The 10,283-nt window shown below is 48.1% G+C and overlaps 1 protein-coding gene across 3 annotated transcripts in view; it reads left to right on the top strand.

Moving 5' to 3' along the window:
* The window catches only part of nkain2 (sodium/potassium transporting ATPase interacting 2), a 33,522-nt gene that overhangs the window by 11,752 nt on the left and 11,487 nt on the right, over positions 1 to 10,283 (top strand). For all 3 annotated transcript variants that reach the window (XM_067241535.1, XM_067241534.1, XM_067241533.1), the window contains exons 2-3: positions 5,090 to 5,227; positions 6,646 to 6,726. In XM_067241535.1, the coding sequence (XP_067097636.1) occupies positions 5,090 to 5,227; positions 6,646 to 6,726 (219 nt within the window). The remainder of the gene's footprint in view (positions 1 to 5,089; positions 5,228 to 6,645; positions 6,727 to 10,283) is intronic.

Genomic DNA, 10,283 nt, shown 5'->3' with positions numbered 1-10,283 from the left:
GTGTGCGTACCTGTTTATGTTTGTGTAGGTAAAAGTGCACATGCAACTGGATGTCCCTGTTTGTCTACTGCTTGTGAGTTTCTGAATGTTTTCATAGCTGTCCATCTGTATTAAGAGATCATTGGAATTGGAAGATAATAACTTAATACCATTTAGTTACATAGCAATTCCCATCAACTTCAAACATTTTAACCACACCTATTGCTCTATAGTTGCATGGTAGTTTGGTACCATAAAGTGTTGCTGATAAATGTCTGTAGTCAGGATGGTGTAGACTTATTTCAGGTCTTCTATCTTCCTGCCTCCATGTCTTACCTCACCCCTCCACTTCACTCCATTTATCAGCTCCCTCCCGCCTCTCCCCTCAACCTCCTCCACGCTCCCTCCCTCCTGCCTCTCCCCTCAACCTCCTCCACGCTCCCTCCCTCCTGCCTCTCCCCTCAACCTCCTCCACGCTCCCTCCCTCCTGTCCTCTCCCCTCAACCTCCTCCACGCTCCCTCCCTCCTGCCTCTCCCCTCAACCTCCTCCACGCTCCCTCCCTCCTGCCTCTCCCCTCAACCTCCTCCACGCTCCCTCCCTCCTGTCTTCTCCCCTCAACCTCCTCCACGCTCCCTCCCTACCGCCTCTCCCCTTAACCTCCTCCCTACTCCCTCCCTCCCTCCTGCCTCTCCCCTCAACCTCCTCCACGCTCCCTCCCTACCGCCCGCCTCTCCCCTCAACCTCCCCCCCACTCCTTCCCTCTCGGCCCTCCCTCCTCCAGCATGTTCAGCTCCTCGGTCGGCCATTACAATAATGAAGTGATGCAGCTAGGTCGCACAGGCAGCCTAGCGTGTGTTTATTGATATAACTGAAGACAGATCCATGGGAGAGTGTGCGTCTGGATCTGGAAGATGCTGAAGTTGGTGTTTGCATCAGTAGAAGGGGAGTAATATCTAAAGTAGTGTGAGGGCTGACGTGACAGGCTGGCTCTCAGGCACAGGCATGGAAGTGCCCCATGATTTACTTTCGAGAGAAAGCAGAAAGGAGGGCTCTGCCAAATGTAATTGGAGTTTAGAGGTCCACACACATAGAGACACACACACACACCTACACTACCCTCACCCCCCCCCCCCCCACACACACACACACCTACAGTCAATCCCCACACACAGTCTCTCTCCATTTCGCTGCCTCTCTGTACCCCCCAGCCTGTCACTTAGTGGTCAGAACACTCTGCTTCCCTGGCAGGAAGTGTTGGAGGTATAGAGGTCATCTTCTCCCTTGCCTTGTGTATGTAAGAGTGTGTGTGTTTGTGTGTCTGTGCATACAGTTTGTGTTGGTATGTTTGTAAAGTGTGTGTGTTATTAATGATGTAGCCCAGGCTAATGTTCTTATCCTTCTGGGTATCCATCTGCAAGCCTCTCTCCTCTGTCACCGGCTCCACTCTCTCTAAGTAGCCTCAACCCGCCTTAACCCCCCCCCCCCCCTCCCCCCCAGCTAGAGGGAGATAATACCAGCTATTTATCATGCAGGATTCAATTTTGGCCCAGCAATGCTCCTCGTTAGAGAGTTTCAACTCATAGATCAACCATTTAGTTGTCCTTTTACATGAGCGGGAAATCATTTGTGTGCATTTTATTTATTTGGGGAAAGTGAGAGGAGGGGGGCTGTGCCTGGGGGGGGTGGGAGGCGTTGGTGCGAGACTCCTACAACTGGTGAAGCATCAGGACAAAGAGAAAAAGCAGAGGCAGTTTGAAGCTCCCTTGTTCAGATGTACAGGGTATCTACGGCTACCAGACAAGAGGATGAGATGGGTCAGGGTCTCTATGGTAACCAAACTAGTGATCAGCATATCTACGGTAGACAAACTAAAGGCTGAGATGGGTCAGGGTATCTATGGTAACCAGACAAGTGGTCAGGGTATCTATGGTAACCAGGCTAGAGGTGAAGGTATCTACAGTATGTTAACCAGACTAGAGGCTCAGATCCAGATACAAAATAATTTGTCATTGGTTCTGTCTTTCAGCTTCGTAGCTGATGTTGTCTTCCATTTTAAAGTGTGTGTGTACAGTCTTTGAGGGAGCAGTGACCCTTTCTGCTGCATGATTAACGAGACTGGAAACCCTAGTATTACACATACACTCAGACAGACCTGTAGCCACTCTATTTATATCCTCCTGTCTGTGTGCTGCAAGTGTCGTCCAAACTGAGTCTGGACTCTGTAGCTCTGTGTCCTCCTCCTCCTCCTCCTCCTCCTCCTCCTCCTCCTCCTCCTCCTCCTCCGCCTCCTCTTCTTCCTCCTCCTCCTCCTCCTCCTCCTCCTCCTCCTCCTCCTCCTCCTCCTCCTCCTCCTCCTCCTCCTCCTCCTCATCCTCCTCCTCCTCCTCCTCCTCCTCCTCCTCCTCTTCTTCCTCTTCCTCCTCCTTCTCCTCCTCCTCTTCCTCCAGTAGGTCTGTCTCCACCTTCTCCTCTTGAAGCTCGGTGTCCTCCCGAAGAAGAAAAACATAGATATGCACACCTTAAGACCTGTAATTGTTCAGGTTAACCGATAACATTCTCCTGAGAAAAATGTGCTAAAGGTACTTTCTAAAGAATGACAAAAGCCATGCCGGGCTTGCTCCATGCTATAAGGACTGTGAGCTTTCACTCTCTGCAACACTCTATTCTTTCCTGCATGCTTGTATTAAACTCGATCCTCAGAAGTCTTGATCTCTTTTTACTTGGTTGTATTCATAATGGACTCAGCGATCCAGGGAAGCAGAAGGGCACAGGAACTAGAAGAGTCCACGGTCACACAGCTTTCATCTTCTACGCTGTGTCCTCTGAGCTCTCTGGACCTGCTAGTGGGAGTCACCTCACCTCCATCTACGCTGTGTCCTCTGAGCTCTGTGGACCTGCTAGTGGGAGTCACCTCACCTCCATCTACGCTGTGTCCTCTGAGCTCTCTGGACCTGCTAGTGGGAGTCACCTCACCTCCATCTACGCTGTGTCCTCTGAGCTCTCTGGACCTGCTAGTGGGAGTCACCTCACCTCCATCTACGCTGTGTCCTCTGAGCTCTCTGGACCTGCTAGTGGGAGCCACCTCACCTCCATCTACGCTGTGTCCTCTGAGCTCTCTGGACCTGCTAGTGGGAGCCTCCTCACCTCCATCTACGCTGTGTCCTCTGAGCTCTGTGGACCTGCTAGTGGGAGCCTCCTCACCCCAACTTCCTCTCCATCTCTGTCTCTCTCTCTATCCACCCCTCTTTTACACACACAACCCAGTGAGATCCCATGGGGAGATTCATGTGATAAGACATACATCTTTCATGACTTGTGATTTCACCTTGTTGGTTATGGCTCCATCATCTGCCACATGCTCAGGATCTAATGAATACTTCATGATATTTCTGCATAAACGACCCGTTCTCTTTCCTACAACAACACATTTATAGAGAAAACCGCCTCTGTTTGTCTCCCTGCCTGTTTGTCGGTTTGTCTTTCTGCTTGTGTGTCTTCCTGAAAACGGCAGCACTCTTTGGAGACTTTTAAGTTGTTTGTGTTGACATGTTTGTGTTGACGTGTTAATGCTGACATTTTGATATGTGTCTCGAGTGTGGTGTTGTATTATTCATAACTGCAGATACTGCTTTCCATAAATATTCTCTTAATTGTTTTTGCAAAACTTGTCTCTGAAGAATCCACATATGAATACTATGCTGTTCATGCATTCAGCATTTTAACTCACAGTTCGGAGAAATGGTAAAGGACTTCCTGTCAGGAAAGTTGCCGTTTTCTCTCTCTGTCTAACTCTATCTTTCTCTCACTCTCCTTCTTTTTTCTCTCACTCCCGGGTGTGTGTGATTGATTAGTTTTTGTGTCAGTGATTACAGTGGTTTGTGTGAACACACTGCATACAAAAACAGCCCTGAACCTCTCTACACTTCGGTTTCAATCAGCCGGCCAGACCTGCCGTGGATGGGATCTGTGTGTGTGTGTGTGTGTGTGTGTGTGAGTGTGTGTGAGTGTGTGTATGGGAGTTAATGTTTTCAGGATCAACTTCCATCCTAATCAGTGTCTCAGGGCAGAAGTGTTCTCAGCCAGGAACCATGCGTATTATACTTCAGTAATGAGATTCTCCTGCGTATACACTATGCTGCAGTGTGTGTTTGTGGAGTATGTGCGAGTCTGTGTGTGCATCTATGTCTGTGTGTATGGTGTCAGTGTGTGTGTGTGTGTTTTCTTGTGTGTGTATAGGATGAATGTGCGTGTATGTGAGAGAGTGAATGTAGGAACTGATATCAGCTGTCTGCAGAAAAACATTTTTCTCCTGAGGAAATAAAACTATTACATACGTTATATTTCTGTGTGAGTCATACTAAGATGTTTGAGATGGTTGAGTACACTTTTCATGTTTACCGATGGTCAGCTACTATACTGTTTACAGTTCTGGTCATTTTCTGGTCGTGTTCTGGGAGGGTTTCAGGCCTGCTCGTCTGTTTAAGGTGTCTCTGTCCCTCCACCCTCTACCTGGTAGTGATATCATTCTATCCCTGGTAGTTATGTGATTATGTCGCTGGTAGTGATATTGTTCTATCCCTGGTCACTAATATTGTTCTGTCCCTGGTGGTGATGTGGTTCTGTCCCTGGTGGTGATGTGGTTCTGTCCCTGGTGGTGATGTGGTTCTGTCCCTGGTGGTGATGTGGTTCTGTCCCTGGTCCCTGGTGAGTACATACTGTGTCCCTGGTGCAGCTGAGTAGGGCTGCTTCGTCCTGACAGGCTTATTTCCCCTGTGACCAGGCTTTCCCTCTGCCCTGCCCATTAATGGGACGCGTGTGTGCGTGTTTTGTGTGTGTGTTTGTGTGCTTTAGCTGGTTACTGGATGGAAGCTTTCTGGTCACGTGTTCTCCATGGTTTCAGTGGCGTGTGTGACAGCAGGCTTTGTCAGGATGTGTGGTGTGTGTGTGTGTGTGTGTGTGTGTGTGTATGTTGGACACACACATCTCTCACTTGCTCTTTCCAGTGTGTAAAGCTGCACTGTAGAAACCAAGTTTACCTCACAAACTGTTGCCTAAACCCTTTCTCTCCCTCCATCTCCCACCCCACCTCTCCCTCTCTCTCTTTCTCAGGTCAGTGTTCTGGAGCGCCAGGTCTTTGACTTCCTGGGGTACCAGTGGGCCCCCATCCTCACCAACTTCCTGCACATCATCCTGGTCATCCTTGGCCTCTTTGGGACCATCCAGTTCAGGCCTCGCTACGTCACAGGGGTGAGTCTTCGTCTTCCTACTGAAGATGAGAGAAATGTTGATTTTTGTCACACACACACACGTGCAAGGAGCGGAGCGTGGTGGGTGGGGGTGGGGGTGGGTGGGGAGGGAGTTGTCTGTGGGCTGTCTGTGTCCTGGCTTCTGGCTCCGGCAAAAGTACTGTTTCCATGTATAGATGTATGGATACGTGTTTGGTCTGCCTCAGCCCACCGTAGCAGGATGAGCAGTAAACCTGACTCTAATCCATTGAAGCACCAGAGCACCCCCGAGACATGGGATTCACACCCTGCTTCATGCATTCAGACAAGGAGATGAGAGAAGAATGGAGAGCAAAAGGGAAAATGGACCAGAAAGAAGAATCCTTTATTCATATCACACCAGTGGCGCACACATTGCCAGGGCCTCCACCGGAGACATCTGCCCCGGCTTCTGGCCCATTCTGCTGTCCTTCCTCATCATCTCCTTCCCTTCCCTATTTCCCCCATCTCCACCTCCTCTCTTCCTCTTTTGCCCTCCTCCTCTTTTCTTTCTGTCACCTTCTTCACCTCCAAGTCTTCCTGCCAGCCTCATTCCTCCTCCCCTCCTATTCTCTAAACCTCATCCCCCTACTTCTCCCCTTTCTCCTCCTTCCCTCCCTCCCCCTCTGCAGGGTTTTACATGTGTCTTGTGTAGTTCATACCAGACAGTGTTCAGTAAATCAGTATGTAGAAGGAGGTTACCAGGCTGTCCATGCTGCTAGTCACACTGAACAGTGCTGAAACCCTTCAGTGCAATCTTGTTTAGCAGCACTGCTCACATGCTGCCTCACAATCTGCTGTGTGTGTGCGTGTGTGTCTCAACTGTCAGCGTGAAGACATGCTCCAATCTGATACGACTGCTTCTGTTATCTCAGCACCATTCCGATCTGACTGGCAGACGCACACAGACAAACACACACACAGACAAACACACACACAAACACACACACACAGACAAACACACACAGACAAACACACAGACACACACATACAGACAGACAGACACACACACACACACAAACACTATCCTTCTCTAACTTTAATTAGCAAGAGAAACACCTGTTAGTAAGATAATGACGTCCACCCATGGTTTGTGTGCTGGCATGTAGACAGGCCATTTTTGTACTGGTTCCAACCAGCCTGTTAAGAACAATAGGTGTCCAATCATTTAATTTATCTATGTTTGTGAAAGCTTTGATGAACACCGTACACTGGTTAGCTAAATTCATGCTATTAACACACTAATACATTGTAAAACATACTAATACACTCTAATACACACGGATAGACAATGATACATTCATGCTCGAACACATGAATACACAGTACTTGATTGTAACACACACTTATGCACATGGGTCTAATTCTTTACTTTTCTTTTTCTCTGTCTTTCCTCCAAAGTATGCCGCGTGGCTGGTGCTGTGGATGACCTGGAACGTCTTCATCATCTGTTTCTACCTGGAGGTGGGGGACCTGTCCAAGGTAGGCCCACCTGATGACATCACTTCCTCCTGGTGGTGACATGAATGGTCATCTCTGGTTTTAGAAGTGACATCACTGGTATGAGAGGCAGCTATACTGACATCACTCTCTCTTTCGCTCTCTCTCTTTATCTCTACTGCTCTCTCGCTTACTTTCTCGCTCCTTCTCTTTCTGCAGCTTTAATCATTATCTGTCATTCCATCTGGCAGTTTCTCATCCGCTCATGTATATGAAAATGAGAGGAGATATAATTAAAATGTCAAAATGTCACATTCTACCCAATTAATAGGCAAACCAGCCATGTAAGTTGATTAAAATATTCATCTAACAGTTCTATCTGTTAGGTTTCTATTTGATAGAATAAAGATCTCTCCCCTTCCCTCCCTTCTCTCTGACTTTAAGGTACCCCACCCACTACTCTCGCCCACACATACACACGCACACACTAGCCTAGTCACTGCCTAGCACAGCTGAACTCATCTCTGCATTTTGTCATTGCTTCCAGGAAGCCCCTCAGAGTCATCAATTTAGATTCCAGTCTGTAAAGCAGTGTGAGCCAATCAGTGTCCCTTAGTAATTAGTCCCTCCTCAGTCGAATCTTTCTCTACCACTTCTTTGTTTCCTGTTTATAGCCCCACCAACCTCTTAAATAGGAGACTGACATTGAGCAGCATCTAGTAGCTATTTGTTAGCTACTGTGGTGGACAACCACATGTGATGTAAATATGCATGAACAGAGTTCCGTGCTTCAGCAGAATCGCAGGCTTGAATACGACTTAATTTGTATTCCATTCTCAAACCTACAGTATGAATCCCCTCTCTTTCTCTCACTCGCATACACACATGCACACACACGCACACACACACACACACACACATACCTTCCTGATTCTGAGGTAATGACATTTGATCCACGCTTCAGTCACTAAGCCTTTTTCAGGAGGGCTTCTAGAGTAGCACTGGAGGATTGGGAGGGATTTAGGATTCCAATTAAATGTAAATAAGCATGCAGCTTCTCAGCCTCTTTTCTTACCCAGCCTCTAACCGTGCCAAGACTTTCACCTCACCCAGTCCCTTCAACTGCCCCAGCCTTTATTCTTACCCAGCCTCTAATCTCACCAAGCCTCTAACCTCACCCGGCATCTGGGGCCTCTGTGTTACTGCCTGCAAGGCTGCTTTTCTCTCTTACTACCTGTTGTCAGCCTGTTTGAGTCCGTCCGTCTTCCATCTCCGTTCTGCATAACTCTGCCTTTCTGTCACTCGGTAGGAAAACACTCTGAAGTATTATGGGATGCTGGTGCAGGGACTCTTGGGAAATAAAAGAGACAGTGTTGTCTAAAGTGCTGAGACTGGAGATGCCGGAAGGGGCACAGCAGAACCTTACAGAAACAGATAGACAGATAATGAAAACACACAGACTGACAGATAAGGCCAACAGTCAGGCATACAAACAGATAAGGCAGACAGACAGACAGATAAGGTAGGCAAACCGACAGATGAGGTAGACAGACAGGCAGGCAGACAGATAAGGTAGGCAAACCGACGGATGAGGTAGGCAGACAGACAGCTCATCCCCTTCCTCATGCAGCCCTCAGCCCCTTATGTAGGCCAGCAGGATGATTACAGGGATTTCATACGTTCTTCTTCAAAGGTTTCTTCTCAGCCTGGTGATTTAGCGGGCTGGATGGAGTGGAGGAGGAGGTACTGGAGAGGAGTAAAACACAGAGTACTAGTGATGTCGCAATTGAAAATGAACATGCTCTGGATGAGAACGCTACATAGAGACAGAGATGAACCCTGAAATAAAGAGAGAGAGAGAGAGACAGGGAGGGAGGGAGGGAGGGAGGGAGGGAGGGAGGGAGGGAGGGAGGGAGGGAGGGAGGGAGGGAGGGAGGGAGGGAGGGAGGGAGGGAGGGAGGGAGGGAGATATGCTGCCACACAGTGAGGTGAGCCTGTTCATGTAACAGCCCTCTCCAACCAGATCTGCATCTAAGGGTTGAGCCCTCCGTCACCAATCCCCCTTTCCCTCTCTCCATCCCTGCATCCCTCCATCGTCTCCGTGGAAACGACACTCGGGAACATGGCCCAGATCCAGCGGCCAACAGGAAAAGCTTTTATCTCGATTGAACGAGGCTTATTTTGATTAATGCAGTTTAGCAAATTATTATGATGCCATACTCTGGCTGCTGGTTTTATGCGATGGCAGGATCCATCTATGGCCCTTGTCACTGTATCCACAACATGGCCCTGGAGTCACAGTCATATGAAGCTGGAAACAGACGTGCCGAGCAAAGAACATAAATCAGTGAACTTCCCCTGGTTACTGAAACCATGGATACTGTAACTGAAACCATGGATACTGTTACTGTAACCATGGATACTGTTACTGAAACCACAGAAATCACAGAATGCATCAGCCTCACACACACGCAGACTGACATTGGGTTAAAGGAACAGTCTGCAAGGCTTCATCCTCAGCATCAGAGATAGAGAAGGCAAGGGCAGAAACACACAATGGCAGCAAACAGATAACAGATGGTGATCAGCACGACCCAGCAGGAAGGTGCTGACTCTGCCCATTGCACCAGTGTTGCACCAGGAGGGCTCGGATTGGTTGGGGGGAAAAAACGGCCAATAGGAACTGTAGACTGATAAGAAGAGAGCATTTGTCTGTTCCATCCCACAATATCCTGCTGACCAGCACCAGGTTAGAGCTTCACTACACACACACACACACATAAACACACAAACACAGCGAACCAGGCTAAACTAGCCCTTGGTTCTCCTGGTCTCATTTGAGCACAACCCCCAAGTGTTCCTGATCTATTTCTGATGTTCTGTTAGCTGCCAGCATCCTAGATACACTTCAAAGTCACTCAGACATCCACACACAGATATTAACACATACACGGACACACACACACACACAAGCACATACATAGACATACATACACATGGACGAAACACGCACACTCACACCAAACACGTACACATGCACACACATGGAGACATATTACACAGATTTGCTGGCAGACACCGGCACATACACACACACGGACAAAACAGTCACACAAAAATACACACTTGCAAAAACCACACACATACACCCTTACATGCACATGAAAACAATTAAACCTAACCCCTCCCAAAACATGTAATGTCAGACAAGCATTCCCTATGTTAAGCCCCCTTCTCTGCGTTGAGCTGGAGAGCTGTGCGATGCTCATGCTCTGATGCAGTTTGTACTCTGCTAATTGTCTCTGAATCCATTAACATTTACAGACAATGGAGAGGTTATTAGAAGCCTCCACAGAGATCAGAATGAATCATATCCTCTCTAATGATGCGTTTGTCTGAGGGGGTCACCATATATACCACCCCGCTGAAATATAGAAGATAAACTGAGCCTAATCTAAGACCTACACTCCTCACACACACAAACACGCACACACAGCACACACAAACACACGCACACACATCCAGCAAACACGCGCCAATTTAGATGCATGTTTTGACGTTACATAATATTTTGGAGGAATTCAGAATGATCCCAGACA

The sequence above is a fragment of the Osmerus mordax genome, chromosome 8 (assembly GCF_038355195.1).
Source record: "Osmerus mordax isolate fOsmMor3 chromosome 8, fOsmMor3.pri, whole genome shotgun sequence".
Classification (NCBI taxonomy): Eukaryota; Metazoa; Chordata; class Actinopteri; order Osmeriformes; family Osmeridae; genus Osmerus; species Osmerus mordax.
This window is presented reverse-complemented; position numbering and strand designations above follow the sequence as displayed.